Source organism: Hakea prostrata, chromosome 2 (assembly GCF_041222555.1).
Source record: "Hakea prostrata isolate BN-2017 chromosome 2, UWA_Hpros_2, whole genome shotgun sequence".
NCBI classification, from domain to species: Eukaryota; Viridiplantae; Streptophyta; class Magnoliopsida; order Proteales; family Proteaceae; genus Hakea; species Hakea prostrata.
This window is the reverse complement of record NC_142601.1, coordinates 69,194,247-69,218,272: the sequence shown is the minus strand read 5'-3', so window position 1 is coordinate 69,218,272 and position 24,026 is coordinate 69,194,247. Positions and strand designations below refer to the sequence as shown.

At 39.2% G+C, this 24,026-nt stretch overlaps 1 protein-coding gene across 1 annotated transcript; it reads left to right on the top strand.

Moving 5' to 3' along the window:
* Positions 1-1,711: 1,711 nt before the first annotated feature.
* On the top strand, positions 1,712-23,557 carry LOC149026084 (uncharacterized). The gene is made up of 10 exons (XM_089146326.1): positions 1,712-2,301; positions 3,439-3,482; positions 3,835-3,955; positions 4,071-4,179; positions 6,621-7,309; positions 9,701-9,986; positions 10,075-10,354; positions 21,334-21,498; positions 21,979-22,476; positions 22,567-23,557. Exons 1-10 carry the CDS (start codon positions 2,115-2,117, stop codon positions 22,840-22,842), a joined length of 2,655 nt encoding a protein of 884 aa, XP_089002452.1. The 5' UTR covers positions 1,712-2,114; the 3' UTR covers positions 22,843-23,557.
* Positions 23,558-24,026: the final 469 nt, after the last annotated feature.

The window sequence follows — 24,026 nt, the reverse complement described above, 5'->3', positions numbered from 1 at the left end:
ACCTACATTTTTACTTGACCATGTGTCATCCAACTGTATTTTTCCTCTTTTAACCAGGTTTGAGGCTTACAAACATAGAAGATGGTAAATCAACTGGAATTCCCTGACATTCTTATAACCCTAACATCTATTGAACTTGGTAATAGAGACCCATATGCAAAATAATCCTTGAAATCTAAGAAACAGAGAACATAACTTTGCAGATGAGAATGCAGACATTATTGAAGAGGTAACAACTCTCCCATGTGGTGATCTTTTCATATTGCTTAGTTGACAACTTGCCATATCTTCCCTTAATGCGTTTGCTCGATCATTAGACTGGTTTTGGGAGATGTAATAAGTTTAAAAACTCACTTTCGTATTATACAGTTTTGTCATGTAAATATGTTAAACAATAGTCATGCTGATTTTCTAGCTAGAGGGGCCATAAATTTTATGTTGAGTTGAGTTTGGTGGCTGTCCCCACTTCCTTTCCTTGTTCATGCAGGTTTTTCAACCTCAAATTTGAGTCTGGAGAGTTTAATATAAATTTCATTTTGGCCAAAAACACTTGCACTTTAATTGAAAATATCCTTCCCCGCATATTTTTGCTGTCTCCATATACAATGTGTGAAATAGGGGCTGCGTTGATTGGACTTTAAAAGCTCCAGCCCAAGCCCAACTTGGCTAAGGGTGAAAGGCCAAAAACAACTTATCACAGAGTTGGGCTTGGTTGAATATAGAAAAAAGATGTTAATGGGTGGCTTAGCTTTTGTACTCGAGCACAAGAGCACGCAAATTTGAGTCTAGGTAATGGGTAGAGGATTGTGTTCCCCTTGCAGTTTTTCATTATACTTTTAAGAGGAAGACCCACCTTTGAGCAATTATAGTCAATTTTATCATTGTTCATAGTCTAATAGATAGGTTTCTCTTAAAAATATGTGGTGAAAAAAGTGTGAGGGAAGTAAAATTGGTAGAGGATCTCAACTCCGCAAATTTACCTACTAGCCTCCTCCTCCAGTAACAAAAACAAATTCTCATCAATAAGGATACTTTAGATCATTATTGGTGTTCATGATTAAGAAACAATGGTTGCTATCAAAATATATAGCTCTTGCAACAATATAAGGACCAAGAAAATTATCCATACACATTAATATAAAGAGAAATTTAACCCTAAAGGGTTGCCTTAGTTGGTAAAAAACTCAACACTTTCAAGTAACTCAAGAATTTGAAACCCTACCTTAATATAAATGATCAACAACAATCTTGTAGTAATATTTAATCAACATAATTTTAGGGTTTTGGGTGGAATGCCCACCAACATGTTATGTTAAACATGGATAAGATAAAAGAAAAGAGAAACTATGAGAATATATCGTTGCACCGCGTATAAAAAGTGACAACCCCCCACCCCCCACCCACACTTTTATGTTGAATCAAATATGAAAATTTTGCTTTTCTTTTTCCATTGAGAAGTCCAACTACATGATAAATTTTATTCTTCACTTTTAATTTTATTACTAATTATTAATTTTTATTTAATTTATTTTATCTTATCTTATAACAACTTTTTTGTTTTTCACTTAATTTGATTTCCCCTAATTTCTAGACAAGCAAACGCAGCGTAAATTTCAAACCAAAAAAACTCAACTCGCTATTTACCGGCTATTTTTAGAGTCCGCCGTAACGAATGCTTACTTGATGTGCCAATCTGTTTAAGACATCTATCTACACCCAAAAAAAGCATAAAACGTGTTTTTGAGGGAATGTCATGCAGTCATGGTAACTTGTTCTTCACTATTCTCACTTTGATTAGGAAGCGAAGGATCTTAAATTCCCAAAAACCTAAAAATTGAATTTGATTAGACGATATAAAGCACTTACCATTACGCTACTCTTTTAAAACTGCTAAATTATTTATGATAAACAACTGCAAAAAGGCTAACCGAGAGAAAGAGAAATAGAGGGTTTTTGCTGCGACAACGAGGGCGTTAACTGAGACACGGTTTTTGGGGCAGTAGAAGCAGAAACCGGAGCAGTGGGGAAGGAAGAAGAGGAAAATCAGTAGGGCGTATTCGTTCGATCCGAGTCTTGAGAAGGGTTGTTTGAGGTTTTGGGTTAGACGAGATACTATGAGTGGCGGCGGAGGTAGCAGTAATGGGAAGGGCAATAATGGGGCACCGTCGATCCCGGCGACGTCGAGGAAGATGGTTCTGAGTTTGAAGGAGATTGTTGACTGTCCTGAACATGAGATCTACGCCATGCTTAAAGAATGTAAAATGGACCCGAACGAAGCCGTTCAGAGGCTACTCGTTCAAGGTTCGATGCAAAACCCTTTTCGTGGTTCTATTCGTTCCTCCTTTTTTTTTTTTTTTGGTTGGTCTGTCATACCATTATTGGACTTGGATGTTTCTTTGTTTGTTATTTGTGCAAGAAAGATGCGTTTTTTAATTTTCCTTCTTCCGAACATGCCACGCCGGAAAGATTATCTTTACCCTTCTCCTGACTTGAGAATGTCGGATTCTATGATGTTTTGGGTCTTCGGCCTGCAAAACCTGATTTTTTCGTTTGCAGTCTTCTACTTGTTGCATGTTCTACTGGGTTGCTATCATTGGCTGGCTTGATTTATGTAATGGTTTTAGCTCTATTGTTTTTTAGTGTAGAGCGACGTTTCACCCTTTCCCATTCGTTTCCTAGGAGGAACTCAGTAAGTTGTTATGTACTACCGTGCAGGAAGAAGGGTTGTGGTTTTCTTCATTAATGGACATCCTAGTACTTAGTTTGGTTTTTTTTCTTTTCTTCTTTATTTCCCCTTTCCTTTCTTCCTTTGAAGGAAGCGTGTTGGTAATGTTGATAGCAATCGTGACAGTGGCTGGCGAAGACTGCTTAATCTTGGATTCTAGATAGACATAATTTTGTGCGACAAACTTCATTCCTTATCCATTAAGGTTAATACTTCCAGCTGAAGCCCCAGTAATCTAAAGATAACTTTATGCATGATAAGTTTCTTGTTTTCAGGTTACTGTGTTTTATTAACAGCTGCTTTGACCTTATGGTGGCTCTTAAGTATGTGTCATGACTATGGCTAATCATTCGTTGGCCTGCGTTTTATTATTTGTTGTCACTTTGAAGATGGCTGGTCGAAGTCTCATCATTTCAAGTTTCGAACTTTTACTAGATGGATTAACATTGGTAGTTCATAAATCAAAAAGGAATTCTTTTATCAGATTATTTTATTCGAGTGATGATGTATTCCGATTTCCTTCTCTTTTTTGAACTTCTGTCACTTCATCTATATACTGCAATGTTGTTTTTGTGACTTTGAGTTGGTTTCTCATGATAATTCATTATTTTTTCCTGGTGTCTTAATTATGGAGCAGGACAAAAGGTGTCAATGCTGCTAATGCTTTGGAGTCTTTTAACTTGTTACTGATATAATGTTTGTCCACTTTGTAGATTCTTTTCAAGAGGTGAAGAGAAAACGTGAAAAGAAGAAAGGGGTGCGTGCTATGAAAAAATTGGATCTCCTTATTTTTTATTATATGACGGCGTAGCTGATTGTTATGATTGTCTCAATTCTATTTGTCTCACTTCCAAGTCTCAATTTTCTGTAGGAATCTCACTTTAAATTGTAACTGTTATCATTTCATTTCAATAAATATTAATTATGTATTTCTAGTTATTCAAGAACTTCTGCTGTAATGTATTATTTGGATGACCTTTGCCTTAACAAACACACAGAGAGATCTAGTTATTTCCAATTGAAACTATAGTGGTGTTCAAATGCAGGGATAATAATTGTAGTCAATAATCATCATTTGAATTATAATTTTTTATTCTTCTTCTTCTTAGGTCAAAGAGAATATGGAATCCAGGTCACGAGGTAATAGCATTGCTTCAAACCGTGGAGGTGGTAGAAGTGTTCCAGACCGTAATGTTGGACGCGGTGGCTCTTCTTACCCCATCTCTAGTGGTAAGTGCATATCATTAAGCAATCTAGGACAATTTTCTGGTCGAATATTATGGGAACAAGATGCAATGTTGGTGGTACAATCTTAATTAACAGTCTGTCGCTTCTTTTGTGTCAGAGTCTGGAGTTTTGCGTGGTAAACCCTCGTACAAGAAAGAAGATGGGGCTAGTGCCATTCCAAGTTCAGTGTCCCTTGCACCTGGTATGGTGGGAAATAATACCTACAGGTCAGTGGTGTTGCAACATCAAACACTAGGGATTGCATGTGCGTTTGGGAAACAATTTAGAGTAGGGTATAGTTCAGTTGGGCTTTTGATTGTCATGACTCATGATGCTCTTTGATTGAGATTCATTCTGTGCCTCTGTGGTATTGACGTATTGTCTTTGGATGTTGATTGTCATTGTGTGCTTAGAATATTTTGATTCCTTTCTTGTCTCAGTGTTGCAATACTTGTGTGTTGCTGCTTCTTTGGAACCTTAGTCCATCATCGGGAAGCAATTGCTTCTCTATTTTGATTGTCAATATATTGGGAGGTGTGATCTAACTCATTCTCCAAAGTGAAGATTAGAGTCCTTTCTGTATTAGATAGCATAAAGGATGTTCTTTTAAGCAGATTGATATGAATTACGATGTACAATTTAATATTTATTGTATGCAGAACTCTTAATACTTCAATGAAATCAAAATAAAGGAAGTGGTAATAAAACTGGTGCAGGGCCAGTTTGGGGAGGGAGTTAGCCTGGTAGAATTCAAAGTTGCTGTGGACGAGAAGAATGCGTAAATTTTTTTTCTTTCTTTTCTGTGTTGGTAGGGCCGGGGGGGGGGTAGGCTGTGGGTGGGCAAATGAGAAGAGTGCACATGCACAGTCACTTAGGCTTTCAAAATTTGATAATTCATAAGTTCCCAAACCATGACACGGAATTCATTCTTCGTAATCTACTTCTGCCATTGGTTACTTGTTTATTAATAAACCCAAAGTAATAAAGGATCCTGATTACTTGTTAACAATTAAGATAAACTAAAATAGCTCGATAAAAGCCAAATTTTTAACTTCTGAAACGTTTAGTTTAAACCTTGCTTGAGGTTAATGGATTTTTTTATATTTTTGATTTATTAATTTTTTTTTTTGGGGGTCTGAAAGTTGAATCTATTAAGCAGAAGGATGGGGGGGGGGGGGAGAAGAACCTTTCCTGAGGAACTTCTTGTAAAGGAAAGTATTGGATTCCATCTGTGTCTGAGTTTTCTTCCTTCGTTCGTAGAACCATTCCTTCACCATTAAAATAATATCTATGGAGTGGTGGTGCTTAGCAGGGCTAAGTGACTCCTGTAACAGTATTTGATGACTCTTTTCGACCTTGTACTACTAAATGTTTGAGAGATGATGAATTTAGGTTCCTTGAAAGTTTTTGCTGAAATTTGGCCATTTGAACACTCAAATGGCCAACTGCAATGTACAATTTCACTGAAACATAAAATATTTCAGTTTCCATCTAATCCAGTCAAAACGTCAAACTATGTGTACTTACTGGAAAAGTTTTGACAGGAATCCTTCTCTTCTTCCATCTGTGTAAATCTTTGTTGATTCCACCTTCCCATTTTCAAGCACAACATCCATGTTCTCCTGAGACAGGAAACTGTTAAAGTCGTATCTGAACCATGCTTCTAATTGATATGTGACTCCTATGACCCACTGACTGTTGTACAGATTCACAGTCGAGGAAATTCTTGGTTATTCACATAGGAATTGGATTGCAGTTGACAGAACCTTATTTAAAAAAGTCCTCACCTTATGACTTCTTAAAATTATGCTGGGTGATTCAGTAGATGAATCATGGCAACCATTGCTGCCAACTTGTGTCTTGATGGCCATCTTGCATTGGTTTATCAGTTATAGTGAGCTGAACCTTTTTTTTTAAATAACTGTACAAAAAGCTAATATGTTGGCTGGCATTGCTGTTACTGATTTAGCCTTTTCTGTTGTGCATGTGGTCAGCTGTATTCTCTCATGGTTGGCCTGGTACACACACTCACACACATATTGAAGTGAAGGAAGTTCTAAATATTTTGAATTTGGATCTTTTTATTATTGGTAATTGGGAATTGGAACTTTATTCTGGAAACCCATGTTCTTCATTCAGTTAGTTGGCACTTTCTACTATTCTCAAATTTAAATCTTCATTTGGAAATACCAAATCATATGAGAACAATTTTTTGCTCAATATTTAATATAATTATGTTTCTTTCTATATTAGTATCTGTGCATATAAGATGCACTTGGTCTACGCTACACTTTCTGCTGCTATGTGCGTAAGTCATTGAAGTAGTTATTCATTGAGTTACCTGACACTTTCTATTGTTCTCAGATTTTAGTTCCCTTTTGAATGTATTAAATCATAACTAAGCAGCTTTAGCTTGAGTGCTTAATATAGCTATGCCTTTCTCCCTTATAAATTGTTGTTAGATTTGACTTGGTTTACGCTTTTTGTTGCGTTGCCCTGGTACATATTGTCATATATCACAAATCTGCAATATGATCTGTGTTGTAATCTTAAGTTGGACCTCCTATTATTATTATGAGTTTATTTTAGGTGAAGTGCACATGCTTCATATGCTGGACTTTTATTTAGTCTCATTTTTTTTTACAAATTTTGTTAATATCTGTTGCAGTGATTCTGTTATTGCTGAAATTAAATCACATGCTCTGAGCACAAGTGATGGTGTCTCTGTGTCCTCACAACCTTCACCTGGATTTCAACCTGCTTGGGTGGGGGTCCCAGGTCAAATTTCAATGGCTGATGTAGTAAGGATGGGTAAGCCCAAGGCTTCAAGGATGCCAGTTGTGTCAAATGAGGCTTCATTTCCACCTCCTAGTGCTGTCCTAAGAGGCACATCACAGCACACGGTTAAGCATCCCCGGGCTTCTGGATATTTAGCAGTGGAGTCGCACCATAACATAAATCCATGTCAGGACATTGCTTCCAAGCTTCCGGAGATAAACCATGATCCAGGCATTGCTTCAAGCCTGCAGGTTTCTCATGATGAATGGCCATTGGTTGAGCAGTCCCAGGCTGCCAATGGGTCCTCTGTCCTTGAATCATCTGCTGTGTCTGAGGTTTATGTTGATACATATGTTGATAGAGCTAATCATCATTTGACATCCCTATCAGATGAGGCCCGTGTATCAACAGGAGATAATACTGATGAAAACCTTTGCACTGGTCATGCCAGCAATACTCCTGCGTCTATTAAGCATATACAGGAAGATAATTCTGGAGGTTTATCCAATTCTAATGATGCATCATCATTCGAGAACAGCTCCATGCATCCTCACAGGAATACTTTTGAGCCTCATGAAGGTAACCAATAGGATTCTGTACTTAATATTGCCGTGATGTTGGTTATTATTTCATTCTTCTTCTTTTTCTTTTTCATTTTTCTGGTTTCTCTTCTTATTATTGGTTCCCCCCTTTTCTCTGTGTTTTTTGTTGTATATTTTAGCTGTTCATTTCAAGGCATAATTTTCTTTTAATCATCATTCTACTTGAGGTTCAAGATGGTTATTTATTATCTTAGGAATTAGGATAAATATTTTAACCAATGGTCGGTAATCAGTTTTTCCAATACCTGTACATATCAACGTTTGGTTGGTGTAGTTTCTGCGATATATGGGCAAAGAATGTAGAACTAATCACCATTTGGGGCAGCGGATTCTAACTGGAAGTGCAATGCAGTTTGTTGACCTCATATATGAGGTGGAAGAGTGGAAATAATGGGGAGGTGAACCCAATATCTCGGGATATTTGGATACTAGATTCTTAATAGGACATGGAAGGGTTTAAATCCAGGCAAGAATTGGTTGGTGGGGAAGAGTCGAAAATTGAAATAGTATTTGGAGAAGTTGAGAAAGAGATGGATGTTATAGTTTATATATTGTTATTATTGGGTGCATGAGTGCTCTCTCTCCTCTTCCCTAAGTAAGGATATTATTTGTGTTATCTATGTGAAATCAGATTCGGAAAGAGAAATCTGGGCACCCATGGTGTGGTTTGGGATTGTTGTTCCCTATTAATGTCAATAGATTAAGACAATTTTCTCTTTTTCCTTGTAGACAAAGAAAATATATTTTTGCAAATTAGCAATCATACTTTTTTAAGGTTGCTGGCAGTAGGGGAGAATTCCCCTTCCTTTTAATGTAGTTTCTTTGTTTTAAGGAGAAATTAGGAGAGGTAAGAGGGATGGAGAACCTGTATGAACCAAGATAGGAAGGGTCAAAGAGTGAATCAGCTACTGCCGAAGAGTGCTCATTTTCCTTCAATGTAGTGTAAACTCATTTATTGAGGGAATTTTTTTTTGGGGGTAAATTCTTGAGGGAGTTTTAACTGCAACAAGAATGACGAGAAGGAATGGTGTACCAAAAACTTGTCTTATGATAAATATCTGGTAGTACATGTTATCCTCGTATCTTGTATCTGGTAGCACATGGCATCCTTTGGTAAATGCATGCCATGGTTGTCAAAGCGTCCGCCTAGGCGGCAAAGTAGTTTTCAACTGCTTTGTTTTGAACCGCTTAATTGACACCCAATCTGCAAAAGAACTCCCAAGGCCCAAAGTGACAAAGAACCTATTTTTGGCTCTGGGGGCGCTGCCCCCACACCCTCACGGAGGCAACCTCTCCGGACCCCCGCCCGCTCATCAGGGAGCGGGACCCCGTGCCCGTCGGCTACAAAATGTGGAGCATAAGCCATATTCAACGTCAAGAATCAATGAATCAGTAAATGCCTAAGCGGACGCTTTGACAACCATGGTTTGATGAGATGAACTTATGTTTGTGTTCTTTTTTTGAATAATTTTTCATAACTACGATTCTTGAATGTTTTTTTTCTTTGGATGAATGTGACTATTGAATATTTGTTTAGCTTATTATATAAAGTAGTTGTATTGAAAAATAGTTTGAAAGTAGTTGTATTGAAAATTTTAACCCAATCGCTTTGGTCGCTTTATTGCCTCCTGGGCACCGCTTTGTCACCTAATTGCCAAGGCGGAGCCCCAATTGCTTTGGTCGTCTTGCCGCCTTGACAACCATGGTGCATGCTTCTAGTTAAGATCTGCTTCTGCTTTGTAGAATTTGTATCCGCTAGTTCCTTAGTGTGGCTGTAGTATGAGTAATGTTTTCTGATGAGTTTGCTAACTTGTAGAGTTCGGTGGAGATGGAATGCTCTTGAGGTTTTATGCCCTGGTTTTTGTAGGTGCTTTATGGGGTTTTAGTCAATGTGTATTACCGTTTTATATCTCAAGTTTCTTCCTCCCCCCCCCCCCCCCCTCTTTTTTATTTGGAGTCCTTCGCTAATGTTTTATGGTATTGGTCTGTGCTGCTTATTGATATTTTTTGCTGATGTCAAAAATAAGTTTTCAGAAAATTTGGTTTATATATGTTGCCTCTAATTCTAGATTTTAGATGGTTGGTATGTTCTAAACACAAAATATCCTTGTCTGTGGGTCCCCTAGTTGGTGGAGACTATTCTCCAATTTGCAAACTACTTACCACCCCTCTTGCTTCCCAACCAAAAAAAGAAACACAAACACACTCACACACTAGGTCTTTTCTTTATTATCCTTCAGCGTGAAAATTGTTTCTTATGTTTTTTCCCCCTGTAAATCTTCATAGAATATCATTTATCAATAATATATTTATGGAAATTTGTTGCTCAGCTTAAACTTATGTATTCTTAGTTATTCTCTACCTTCAGTTGAGGATGTCAGTGTAGCAGTGTCATCAGCAGCTGTGAGCTTGCAGCAGTTGAGTTTACGGAATGATGAACTTGGTGCTTTGCCTTCAGAGGAACACCCTGCTGTCATAATCCCAAACCATTTGCAAGTCCCTAGTGCGGAATGTTCACACTTGAGCTTTGGTAGCTTTGGCTCTGGTATCGGTGGTTCATTTTCTGGGTCATTTGCATCTAAAACCCCAAAAAGTGACTTGGAGGAAACCCCAGAGGCTTTAGAGAGTTCATCAGTCCATCACTCAGAAGCCAGGTATGCCTTATCATTCAAATTATTTGTTGAATTTTGTTGTGCAACGGTTATGTGTAGAGTTTAATGAATATGTACTCTGCTACAACAGAAATCCTGAGTATTATGGAGATGAACAGCAGATCAGAACCACATCTGATGGGAATGTTGATCTTAGAACTAGAGCCAATACTGGGTTTGAGTCTCCTCCGTCCTCACATCCTGAGGTGATGAAACAAGATACTGCAGAAGCTACACATGGACACCTGTATACCTTTCCGACTTCTGTACCTGCTTACACTTTTGAAAACACCGCGCAGCCAAATGCATCATTTTCCTATGCACAAACAAGTTCACAGATGCAGAATCTCAATCCGTTTTCAAATGTTATGGTAATTGTTTATAGCTGCATTATGATCCGTATTACTTGCTGCCTGATACCTAGGAGATTCCCCCCCCCCCAACCACCCCCCCCAAAAAAAAGGAGATTGGATATTAGCTTGTTTTTAATGTGTCTCTTTGTTGGATACTATCATGTGAATCTGTGTGCCTTGTATTTGTGTTTTTTCAAGAAGCAAAATTTGCCTGTGGATGTGTAAAGTTAGTTTATCAAACACTTATCTGTGCCAAAAATCATCTTGAGAGAAGTGTTGAACAGAGACGAGATGCCTTTTTGTTTACTACTAATATGACTGTTTCTGGACCTAACACTTTCCTTTCGCCAATCTCAGTTCAATTCAAAGGTGTCCTACAAATGTTTCCATACAAAGCTTTGAATGGAGCCATGCCTATTGTTGCTTGATAACTGTTGTTATAGGTAAATTCAACAAAAGCGATGTGTTCATCCCAGTTGCCACGCATATTCACAATGCATGATCTAAGCATATCTTCCAAAATCTGAATTGTTCGCTCAGATTGTCCATCAATTTGTGAATGATGAGCAGTACTCAAGTTTAACTGGGTTCCCAAGGCTTTTTGCAAACTGGAATGGTGAAACAGGATTCATGTATTTGAGTTGCGGAGTAAGCCTGAATTTTGTTTTTCTCCATATAGGGCGCCAGGGCCGAAGGCTTCTGCACAAGCAGGGTTGGAGGCAATTTTCCTACACAGCCTTACCCAATAGCCTAGCAATTTTTGCTAAGGGGTTGTTTCGGTACCTTTTGACCTCAGGTTGCAACTGTGGCTCATTGGCCGTTGTGCCAAGGCCACCCCTTAATTTCTTCTCCAAATGCTAATTTTATTTTAGGTTTGGTAAGATCTAGAGTGAATAAACAAAATTTGCACCTGGGTTCTTATTTTATGTTGTAATTGTCGTGGTCAATTCAACTAATTTTGTTGTATTCTACTAATTTGTGTTCTTTCTCTCTCACAAAATCTGGGAGTTGTATCTACTTGGGGGAAAAGGGCATATTGCATCATTATAAGAAATCAAAAGTAACGAACTTTAATAATATAATGGTTAACATTAAATTTGATGTATCAATAAATTTGAAAAGCTCAATCATTGGTGAGTCATTTATGGAATGAAAGAGGAGCAGATCCAAGGTGATGAAGGCGGAGATTGAAACCTCGAAATGAAAGAAAAGAGCAGATCCAGGTGATGAAGGGGAGAATTTTTTTTTTTGATCGAAGAAAAGGAAGCTATATTAAAATTAAGTCTGGAAACACTTACAAGGACTACTATAATGTTATTATAGTAATCCTCTTGATTAAACGCTAGATTAGCAAAATATTCAAAACGCATCTGGAGTGAACTGTTTGGGAAAATATCAAATTTAACCATTTTTTGTGGTTTTAGCTAAATCCAAAAGACTTGTTAATTCTGCCATAGACCACTTTAGTTTTGTAGGCTTAGGTAATAGATGAGCGATTTGTGAATTGTTTGTCCATATCTCATCTATACTTAACCCACGTTGTGAAGCTGTTGACATTCCAATTTGAAGTCCATCAAGCATCGCCTTCACCACACCTTCGTCTTTTGCTTTCCATAATTGACATATTGTATATGTCTGTCTTTGTATATTCCCACACTCCATCCTACGATCCCTAGTTGTTGATTAGGAACCCCTGCACACAACAAAATACATTTGTTAGTTATTAATTTATTGTTGCATAGATTTTCTTCCAAATTATAATTATTCCCAAAGTTATTATGACTGTAAATATTAGTATTCTCTTCCTCCCTTTGTAGTTTTAAAGCCCCTATCCAAGACATTAGTTTCCCGAGCACCTGGTTGGGGTTGGGAACTTTATGATTGAATACCGTTTCATTCCTTTCTTGCTATATGAAATAGCAAGTTATAATGAAGGTGGACATAAACCCTTGAAAGTTGTTGAGGTTGTTTAATTGACTTCCCATGTTTTGGCACCAATTAATTAGAGAGTTATCCGTCCAATTTTCTGTACGCAGTCCCAGTGGTCCCGCCGCATGTATGCGCTTTCCCCAGTCACATGAGATAAAGGTGGACATAAACCCCTGAAAGTTGTTGAGGTTGTTTAATTGACTTCCCATGTTTTGGCACCAATTAATTAGAGAGTTATCCGTCCAATTTTCTGTACGTAGTCCCAGTGGTCCCGCCGCATGTATGCGCTTTCCCCAGTCACATGAGATAAAGATGTGCCATGTGGTTTCTGCTTCTTTCCCACACATTGCACACTCATCTTGAGTGTCCATCCATTGTGCGAGATTTGCACGTCTGGGTAGTCCTGCATTTAAGACACGCCAAAAAAAAACTTTAAATTTGGGGTGTATGGGCAGTTTCCACAAATGTTTCCACCAACTAGCATATTGATTATCTTTGTTCATGAAACGTTGTTTCATGATTTGTTGATAAGCTAGTTTAACTGAGAACTCTCCATTTGAAGATATAGTGGAGGACCAACGGTCCTCATGATCAGTTAAAATTAAAGGAAGAGATATCACCGCATTTGTATTTGTATTTGTGTCAGGTGCTGATCCAGCTTGTGCATGACCATGCCTATTATGCATCACCTCCGCCAGTGTCGCATTTTCTGGCCATCCTGTGGTATCGTGATCTTTTTGTGATGTTCGGGCCTGGTTCCCATGGATTGAACCAATACGAAGTATCCCGTCCATTTCCGACTAGTCTTTTCACCATGGTCTTTAGTTGTGGGAGGATACTTGTAATGCTGTTCCAGATCCATGAGCCTTTCTTTCGTTTTACCTTTGGATCAAATAAACTTCGTTTATTGAAGTATTTCGCATGAAGAACCTGTACCCACACTGCCCTTGGGTTTGTAAGAATCCTCCATCCGAGCTTCAGTAACAAAGAGTCATTGTAGTCTTCCATTTTTTTGAAACCTAATCCTCCCAGGATTTTTGGTTGGCAAAACCTTTCCCATGCAATTAAGTTCAACTATTTGTTTTTGTTCGGTTGTCCATTCCAAAATCTTTTGCAGATGCTGTCAATTTTTTTGCACTTTGTCTTTGGGAATTTCAGAAATTGCATCTGATATAATGTCATAGATTGTATTGATGCTTGCATTATCACTCCCCTCCCTGCGTAGGACAGATTCTTTGCTTTCCACAACGTCATTTTTTTCATCATCCGGTCCACCACCTTTTGTAAAGTTCTTGTTTTCGCCTTTCCCTGCATCAAATTTGACCCCAGGTACGTTGTTCCGCCCTTGATTTCAGGAACCCTCAATATTGAAAGGATCGGGGTCCTTTCTTCCTTTGGTACATTCCTACTAAAAAAGATTCCACTTTTTTCAAAGTTTATCTCCTGCCCTGTTAGGTTTGAGAACAACTCTAGTACGGCTTTAAGGGCCAGGACCTCCTCAATCTCTGCTTTGCAAAATAAGAAAGTGTCATCGGCAAAAAACAAATGTGTTATTTCCGGTGCTCCCCTTCCTACCTTAATGCCATTCAGGAGTTTAAGTGATTTATATTCATTCAGGAGTCGGGATAATACTTCCATGATGAAGAGAAAGAGATATGGGCTATGTGGACAGCCTTGTCTCAAACCCCTTTCACCCTTGAACCAAGAATAAGGAGAGCCTGTGATCTTGACAGAAAATGTAGGCGAAGAAATTAGTTCATCGATGATTCTGCACCATTTGTCGTCAAAGCCCAAAAATTGGAAAATTCTAATTAAAATCCCTTTGTCCACCCTGTCATAGGCTTTAGACATGTCTAGTTTCAAGGCAATGAAACCCTTCTTACTGTGAGTTTTTCGCATGTAGTGAAAAATTTCATGAGCCACAATTACATTGTCCGTGATCTGTCTTTGGGCTACAAAGGCCCCTTGACAAGGAGAAATGAGGCCAGGTAAAAGTGTCTTTAATCTCCTAGCTAGAATTTTAGCTATGATTTTATAGGACACATTGCAGAGACTAATTGGTCTAAAATCTGAGACATCAGAAGCTTTGTCAATTTTGGGAATGAAGCATAGTAAAGTGTGGTTAACCCCGTGAGGTAAGATTTCATTAACGAAGAACTCTGAAACGAACTTGTTCACGTCTCCACATACCAAATCCCAAGCTTTTTGGTAAAAAAACCCATTAAACCCATCAATCCCTGGTGCTTTGTGGGCTCCTATTGAAAAAATTGCTTCCTTGATTTCTAACAAGCTGGGAATATGTGAGAGTGGTATCCCGGATAGGTCACTCCTAGGAAACAGACATTCAATGAATTCGGGGTCAAGAGATTCCAAAGGTCGATACAGGTTTTGCATATATTTTGCAAAAACGCCCGCAATCTCACTCGGTTTGGAAAACCATTGACCCTTGTCGGAGATTCCCGTCACTCCCCTCGAGTGAATGTTGATCTTGCTAGATAGATGGTAATACCTAGTATTCTTGTCCCCATCCTTAATGTACTGACTTCTTGATTTTTGAAACCAGAACATCTCTTCCGCCTCTAGTGCCCATGCCATTCTCATTTTCTTTTCCCGTATTACTTCCCAATCCGGTTTCTGTTGTTGCTCTGGCAAATCAATTTCTAGGGCCAAATTATGAAAAAGATTGTCCACCATCCCAAACACCGACCTATTCCAATTTTTTAATAATCTAGACAAGGAGGCCAACTTCTCATTCAATGGGCAGGAATTGTTTTTCATCCACGCATTGTGGAGATCATTTGGGAATACTGGGTGAGAGAACCATGCATTTTGAAAGTGGAAGCACTTACTGCTAGGTAAGATTATCCCGAAAGGTTTGGGAATTAACGGATTGTGATCAGACCTAGCCGTGGGTCCACCAATTGATTCGGGAAACAGCTTACCCAAAAAGGAGAAGAATAAATCCTATCAAGTTTTTCCTTGATCAAATTGGGTGGCTTTTGCTTATTGGTCCAAGTGAAGGTGCATCCTGGAGCTATAAATTCAGTCAAATTTTCCTCCCGAATGATTTTTGTAAGTCCAGCCATGGCTCCAGAAGGACGAAACACACCACCAATTTTGTCATTAGGATCCAGGAGTTCATTGAAATCTCCTAAAATGACAAAAGTTTCATTAATGCTTTGTAAGTTTGCTCCCAATGTTTCCCAGAATATTTTCCTATCTAGATATTGTGGAGGAGCGTAGATCAGACATACCACATAGTTCCTTCCTTCAATCCAGCATCTCACAGAAAACATTGATTTATCCCAGAAAAACGCCTTAGCGTTGCAGTTCAAAGAATTTAGGACAAGTAGCCCCCCCTTCAGCCCTCTTGGTCCTAAACTTTCTTCGTGACCGGTAATCACATAATTTCTAAATAGGCCTTTTTTGTTTTCCACGAACAACACATGATCCCTACACTTAGTTTCACATAGAAAAACTAAGTCAGGTCTATGTTTTTTCAGGGTTTTTTTTAAGCATTGTTGGGTAAAGGAACCATTAATTCCCCTCACATTCCATGCCAAAAACTTCATTATTAACCAAACTAGATCTAAATTCAAATTCCAATTTTTTTTCGACAAAATCCCACCTTCTATATCCCCACAAGCAAAATTGATGAAATGAAATTTGGCAGACTATATCACAGCAAAGAAATAAAAACAAGGGAAAATAAAACACAATAGTTTCCAACTAAACACTCTCATGTAGAATAGGACTGTGAACAAGAGATTATGATAATAGGTAGAGATTATGCAGAGAATCTATTCCTAGATGTCTTATCAAGTTTTTTCCTCCAAATGTTAAACATAGCAAGAATTGAAATAAAGAACACAATGCAGAAATCGAAAAACTCAGAGTACTTGTGATATGGAAAGACCTGAGAGAAGCTCTGGGGAATGCCAACCGTTGGTTCGTCCACTGGTTTAGGGAATGCATCGTGCTCCATGGACAAGTTTTGTGCTGTTTGTTGCATAGGTATTTCGGAATCTGGATTGAGAGTGTACTGAGCCTCCATTGGTTCCCATGATTCACCAAACATTACCTGTGTATCCTGAGGGTCCTTTAATAAGGCATCAATAAAGGGATTAAGGCTTTCAAAGGGCTGCAGTTGTGAAAAAACTGGGTTTTCAGGAATCTTGGGAATGGTCCTTAGTCGCTTCCTACTAGGAAGAAGAGTTATGTCATTGGGATCCGCCAACTGTGGAATAATTTCAATGGAGCCCTCATCAGTCTGTGTACTGGCATCACATGTGTTTGGTGTAGATTTTGCCATAGTTATTTCAGAATTTGGCACTAATTTCGAGCATTCGCAATTAGATGCAAACGTAACCAACTTGGTTTTGAGGCCTTTGATAGTGACGCGATCGAGTTTTTCCATTTTCTCCAATATGTTTAGAATCTTTTTTTAGCACCTCAGAGTCCTTTGTCTGGTCCCCTTCCATCGCCCCTTCTGTAACCTCTACCAAATCACCACACAATTCCTCCTTCCCTTTTTTCTTTTCTATTTTATTATCTCCTCCATTTTTGATTTCTTCTGGGATCACAAAATTTTCTTTCATTTTATTTTCCTGGTTGCATGGGTTCGATGAACCAGGAGCTTTCAGCCTTTCTTCTCCCTCTTTTTTCCTTTTCCTTTTTCCATCATTTCAGTCTCACCATTAACATCGCCGGTCAACGAGATGGGCGCCTTCCCTTGATGATCCTCGCCACCCATTTTTCTTGCACCATGTGACGACTCGAACCCTTCACCGACCGATCTTCGTATCTTGACAGCCGAGTGCATCGGGCCAGCTCTTCCCATATCTTTTTCTTTTTGGTCCACCGGCTTTTGGTAATCTGTTGCAACAGTCCCTGAGTTGATTTGTTTTATTGAAGCAAATCTCCTTTCTTTCGGTTTTGGAATCGAGGAAGCCATTGTAACCCTTGTTGACTCGATTCTTACTTCCCTCCCAATTCCAAGAGATTTAATTTTTCCCTGAAATATTTCCTGAGATTCCTCCGTGATTTGCTCCTTCCCTTTCCCGGTTTCATTGATTTGCACATTATCCTGATTTGTTTCCCTTATTTTCTCCAAGTATTTCTCAAATGGAATCATTCCCTGCTTGTTAGGTTCTCGTAATCGCCCATCTCCACGAGATCCTCCGTGATCTCCTCCACGCGATCCTCCATGATCTCCTCCATGAGATTCTTCATGATCTCCTCCTCGCAGTCCTCCAAGATTTCCTCCACACAATCCTGCTCGGGAATCTTCCTTTACTTGCCATCGTCTTTCTGTGCCCCACTTTCTCACCCTCATTGGTAATGTCAGTAAATTTTGTAAAGCTTTAGAGGATAATAGGCGATCTTTCCCGAAGACGATTGGAGATGTGATGAGGTCTATGTATATCTTCTCCTCCTTTCCAACTCGGTCTTCCCCTTCCTTGCCAGACGATGGACATCGCTCCATCGAGTGTGTGAACATCCCACAGATCTCGCATAGCGTCAACAATTCATATTTTACTTGTACATGTACCCACTCGTCATTGTTGCTCAAGATCTGAGCGAACGGTTTCACTGGACGGGTTTTATAGAGCATGATCTTCACCCTAGCTGAATCATCAGGTGAGTTCAAGCCCTCTGCCTCCAGTTGGATGTCCACCACTTTCCCTATTTCCGTTGCTGCCTTCAAGATTAGTTCATAGTCGAAGCAGTCAAGCCTGATCCGTTGTAGTTGAATCCAAACCGGTATCGGTGGCCCCGTTTCTCCTCGCGTCTCCATTATAGGTTGCAAAGCCAGCTGCAACAGAGCATTTCCCACCCACCATGGCGCCCGTGATAACACCTTGTTTCGGTTCACCTCCCTCTTAAAAATCGCCTTGAAGCCATCGTCGCCCATTATTGAAATGTCAAGCACTCCTGCCGTGAGCCAAAGCTCTAGCAGATACCTGCAAATTGCCGAGGTGTTTTCGAAAGTCTCTCCAACGATCTTGCCGTACATCGTTCTTGAAGCTACCTCCAGTTCCGCCAACTCCGGTATGCTTGTTTCCTTCCATTCTTTCACAACAACATCATTTCTTTGACCCTCCTTGTATCTAGCCTTGTCTCTCCCCTCACGGCCGATGTTAGTTCCAAGTGCAGGGTTCTGTTGAGGACGGAGTCCTCTGGCATGAACATTTCTTCCCGGGTGCGCCATCGACCAAGTTCCAGATGAGATTTAGGAAATGAAGAAAGGGACCAGAAAAGGAAAATTTCCGTAAATGGCAAAGATAAAGGGTACAGAATAAAGCTTGCTCAATAGCCGATGCCTTAAAGGTTACTGACAGGTATGGTTTACGATTCATGGTGAAGTGTAGATTGTTTCCAGGTCTACAGGCTACAGATTGAAGATTTTGGCTCATGGATTAAATGCTCTGTTGCCTATTGTTTACATATTTTCAAACCTGTGAAATAAATGGAGTAGTTGACAGTCACTGTAGATGATATATTTTGAAGAGTTCCGTCAGATGCTCAGTTGAATCTCAGTCCCTATTCCTCAACCCTGCAACAAAAAAAACACCAAGTATTTGTGAAGTGTGTGTGTGTGTGTGCATTCCCTAACCCAAGTGAATTCCCTAGGCTGTCATTCCCCAGTCAGAGCCTAGCTCAGAAGAACAGGGCTATTAATGAAAGAAGGTGAAGATTGCAGCAGAGAAGGGAGTGGAGAAGAAACGGAGATATAGAAGTGATTCTGCATTTTTCCTCTTTTTTGTTATATGTTTTCTTGCTGATCAAGGAAAACTTGCTCATATGATTGCTCTGTTGTCGACAAGAAGCATTTCCTTCATTTCAGTGGTTAGCTTTTGAAGGGGAGATTGAAACCTCGAATGTTACCACTCTGAGAACAAGACATTATAAGACTATGATCATCAATGACTTAGCCCCAAGTAACCCACCAACAAAGAAATGAATTTAAGGACAGAATTAGTAACTTAAGATCACTTGCAGTTATGAAGGTGGACTGGTTCAAGTTGTAGGCTTCAGCAGGTAGATAACTCTGAAAAGTAGCAGCTGCTGGTCTTGAAATCAGGTTGAATTTGAACAAGAAGAAATGGGATAAATAGAAAGTAAAGGTGGTTCTGCTTTCTCAACTAGGTTCCTCAATTTAGGTATTTAGCTCTCAAATACAATGTCCTCACCCTTCTTACCACTCAAGGAAGAGACTAGAGAATAATGACACAAAGCAAAGCTCATGAAAACAGCCTATTACGTATTAATTGGGTGCTAATACTTGCTCTCCAACAATCCGATTTACATCAAATACAGAAACTACTAGACTTTGTTGAGCTCGCTGATATCCTCATCAATAGAAATACTGGAATTAGAAGAAAAAAAATTAGAATCTAGGCTTTATCAATCAGCCACATGCATGAATACTAATGTAGAAACTAGGAATTTAGGTAACACTAAAATAGATACTAAATAAAATCTAGAAAGTCTTTAGTCTTGAGTCTTCATAAAAGTTCTTCACATAATCTGCTCTTGGGCCTCACACAATCTTTAAATAGTACTCTTTCAGGGTTCCAAAAAAAGGCTGTGACACTGTTGAGTGTTGACATTACTGTTTGATACTTTTGTTTTAGTTTGAGTAAGAGTTCTAGAAGTTGTTGGTAGTCATCTGTTTAATTTCAAGTTGTCATTAGTTAAGTTGAGTAGGAGTTTAGGTTAGAATAGAAGTCTTTCAAGTTCTTTTAGAATGTACCTCCCTAGTATCGAGTTCTATTGGGATCCCTTTATTTGGCTACAATTTGGAAGTAATGGAACTGCTGAGAATTGAAAGCTAAGGAGGCTTGATGGGGTGAGGTAGGGTTTCCAAGGAGGAACCTTGCGGCTGCCCTTGTGTGGGTATTTCTTCATTCTTTCATCATTCAGCAGCAGCAGTAATTCTCTCATCCTCTTCGCAGATACAGCGAGTACTATTTCCCAGCTCCAAACCCAAGCCCTAAGCCCTCCCTAGCCCTACCTCTCTTCTCTCTTACCTGTGGCAATTTTCAGGGAAGTTCTAAACCTGTAAAAACCTAAAACCCTGCTGTCCCTCTCTTGTAAAGCCTTAGCCGCATTAGGTCTAGCTCCTAAATCATCCCTAGAGCCTTAGGTTTCAACCAACAGCCCTCTCCCCTGGGGGGGGGGACCTTACAAAGTCTCCCTACCTTGTGCGGCCCTAACCTAATCTGGAAAATTAAATTGCAGAAAGAATATCAAAATGAGAATTGGATGGAACTTTTTCCCTTAAGAAAATAGCTAGGCACCTATACTTCAATTGCCAATCAAATCCAACTTGACCTAAGACCTAAAAACCTAGCCGTAAGCTCCCAAAACCGTAGAAACTCTGCTATTCATCAAATAACAGTAAAATTAGTCGACCCCTCCTTGGTTTAAATTACTGTGAATCTGTGATAAGATGTTTTGATTTCCAAAGGTCCATGTCCACTTAATACTGGTCATCGGTTGAGTGAGGGATTTGACTGGATGATTTAAGCAATGGGTTGATATTTGGGGGATTACAGTAGAAATTGAGGTTTTGAGAAGAGAGAGAGAGAGAGAGAGAGAGAGGAAAAAGAGAGCTTTAGGTTGATGGTCACTTTGGACGTAGTTGAATGAGAAACAAGGTCCATATGATTGAAACCCCAAACCCCCCCCCCCCCCCCCCACAAAAAAAAAAAAAAAAAAAAAAGGTGGAGAAAATTGGAGGCTTTTGAGCCACATGAGCAGGATTCGTAAGGTGAGGGATTGAGGGAAAGAGAGCAGTTTTAAGGGATCAAAGTTGGAATTGTAGATGGATGTAGAACGAAATAACTAGGAGGAAGAAGAATGACCAATTACCAAAGACAGTAAAAAAAACCTTGATTTGCCTTGCGTTCACTGACTTCTGCTTGGTAGTGTGTTTGAACAAAAAAAATGCTGTGATAAATCTTGGGTTCTACTAAAATATGTTGTTGATATCTCCTGTTGAGTTACTGTAGTAAATAATACATGCTTGACAGCATTTCTTTACTTTGTGTACTGTTTTGCAGCAAGCATATACAAACTCTTTACCAAGTAATTTATTGGCACCAACTAATCATTCTGGAAGGGAATCTGATATTTCCTACTCACCTTTTCTTGCAAATCATTCCATGCCCACAAAGTACGACACTACTGGATCTTCTATCAGTGGCTCATCTGCTTCCATGCCAGAGGTATGTCACTCATTTGTGGTATAGGATTGCCAGAACTTTTTGATTCTGTAACTTTTATGTCTTGAGTTAAACCCAGTTGAATTGATTTGGCTAGTTGAGTGGTTGTGAATGTGTTGAGCACTAAATTAGAGATAAAATAAAAAGTATGTTTCATGAACCTGGAGAGTGGAATTGCCTCCTACTTCAAATTCTGCCCAGCTCCTCAGCCTGCGTACAATAGTCGTCACGGTTCTCGGGTCTTAACTGTTCAATTCAAACCTCCCCCCACCCCCTGCTAGGTACAATGTGGCACCAACAAGGTATGTTGGGGCCTGCCCATATGACTTAGACACTGATGCCTTTACAATTATTCTTTTCACTATGCAATGGCTGTGAAGTTTGGAATTCTGCTTAGGGCTTAAGTATGCTATCATCTGATTGTTTTTAAAAATTTGATTCACATTCAGTAGGCAATCTTATTGTTTTCTTTAACACATGCAGGCCATAAGGCCGGGTATTTTCTCTACGCCCCAGCCAACTGTTCCAACCTTGCCTGGTACAAGCATAGCCAGTGGACCTGCAGTTCCTCAGCACCTAGCTATGCACCCTTTCTCTGAACCAACTCTTCCTTTGGGTCATTTTGCGAACATGATTAGCTACCCATTCCTTCCTCAGAGTTACACATATATGCCTTCTGCTGTGCCATCTGCTTTCCAGCAGGCTTATACCGGGAACAGTGCATACCATCAATCTCCCGCTGCTATACATAGTGCTGGCATTAAGTACCTGCTCCCACAATATAAAAATAGTATTTCACCAAGCAATTTGCAGCAGTCGGGTGCTATTACTGCTGGTTATGGAGGCTTTGGGAGTTCAGGTAACATTCCTGGAAGCTTTCCACTTAATCAGTCGTCTACTCCACCAAGCACGACCATTGGTTATGAGGATGTTTTAAGGTCTCAATACAAGGACAGCAATCAGTATGCTCCTCTCCAACAGGTGCTGGCTTACTTTTGTCCTCTCTTTTTGTTCTACTTAATTAGTACTACTTCGACGATATTAATAGTCTTTGTTTTTCAATTTCCACAGAATGAGAACACTGCCATTTGGGTCCATGGGCCTGGTTCAAGAACAGTGTCTCCTGTTCCCCCGAACACATACTACAGCTTCCAGGAGCAAAATCAGCCACACGGTGGATATCGACAGGCTCAGCAACCTTCACAGTATGGAGAATACCCTAATGTCTATCAGTCACAGCATGGAGTTTCAGCTGAACATCCACATATTAACCCCAATGATGGGTTGGGTGGTTCTCAGGGAGTACCATCTAAGCAATCTCATCAAATCTGGCAACACACCTACTGATCAGTTCTCTTGGTTTTTCAGGGTCTTGTACTGAGTTTTAGCCAAATCAAGTTGCTACCACGGTTCAATCAAATTTAATTATGTCGCTTAGAGTGTACGGGTTTGATCAACTGTACATACTTAAGAGTTCTTGATTGGCTTGCCCTGTGCCTCGAGATTGTACTTTACCTTACATATTGTCACGGTATGTTCCCTTGATACAGGAGCATGCTAGCTAATTTGGGTTGGTTTTTTTTTTTTTTTTTTTTTTTTTAATCTTCTACCCAGTTTCCTTTGGTTTTTCACAGTGAAGGAAGGCTTTCTCTTTGGACAGTGTGCTTGTAATAGGGATATTAGATTAACCAATCATAGGTTTTTCTTTTTGCCCACTATAGTCTTGAGTTTGGAATTATTCAGAAGGCACTGTTTTTTCTGCTAGCTATACTTACCCGCCCTTTTCTATACGTTAACTAGTAGAAGGAAAAATTGAAATCATAATTCTGATCACTGTGCTTTGGTTTTTCAATGAAACTTAGAGAAAGCAAGAAAACCCGTTATCTGAATGCAGGTGGAAAGTATTAAGTTTTTTTGCAGTTTAAAATGGCAGAATTTACAAGGAAGGGGAAGGGTTGCTTCAACGTCATTAACGAACGGAACAAAAAATTACTGTTGGCCGGATTAAAAGCTTGACAGAGAATCTTCAATGGTGTCAACCAAGGGACAGAAAGATGCCAGACGGGGGGGTGTCTTGGCAAGCCATGGAATGTGCAACAGAGTTTGGACCCTGGCAACTCATTTCTTGGTTTTTCAGAATGTGATTTTTAAAAATCATGATTTACAATGTAAATCGTTTGGTTCCTTAAAATCTCATCCCTTAAAGATTCACTTGAAACTGTTTTTAAGTTACAAATTATCGGTTTTTTGAGGAGATCTCCATTTACGAGTTTGTTTTCTCTGTGATACTTTTTTCAAATTTTACTTAATTTTTTCTACAGTATTGAGCTTTGGTGATATTTATCATGCAGACCTAAACTTAATTTCCTCAGTATTGTGCTTTGGTATTTATAATGCAGAGTTAAAATTTTGGAAGAATCTTTCCATATTTGGTTATGTATGGAAGGATGGAAAAAAAATGACATTTGGGTGTTTATTAATCTTGTTACGGCTTGGTTTTCATTTTGTTCCTAAGGAATGCAATTCAATTG

Excerpts from the sequence above, each read along its gene's own strand:
- LOC149026084 (XM_089146326.1), top strand. The coding sequence starts at position 2,115 with ATGAGTGGCGGCGGAGGTAGCAGTAATGGGAAGGGCAATAATGGGGCA. Across the intron at positions 3,483-3,834 it reads AACGTGAAAAGAAGAAAGGG|GTCAAAGAGAATATGGAATC; the intron begins GTGCGTGCTATG and ends TCTTCTTCTTAG. Across the intron at positions 3,956-4,070 it reads TTCTTACCCCATCTCTAGTG|AGTCTGGAGTTTTGCGTGGT; the intron begins GTAAGTGCATAT and ends CTTTTGTGTCAG.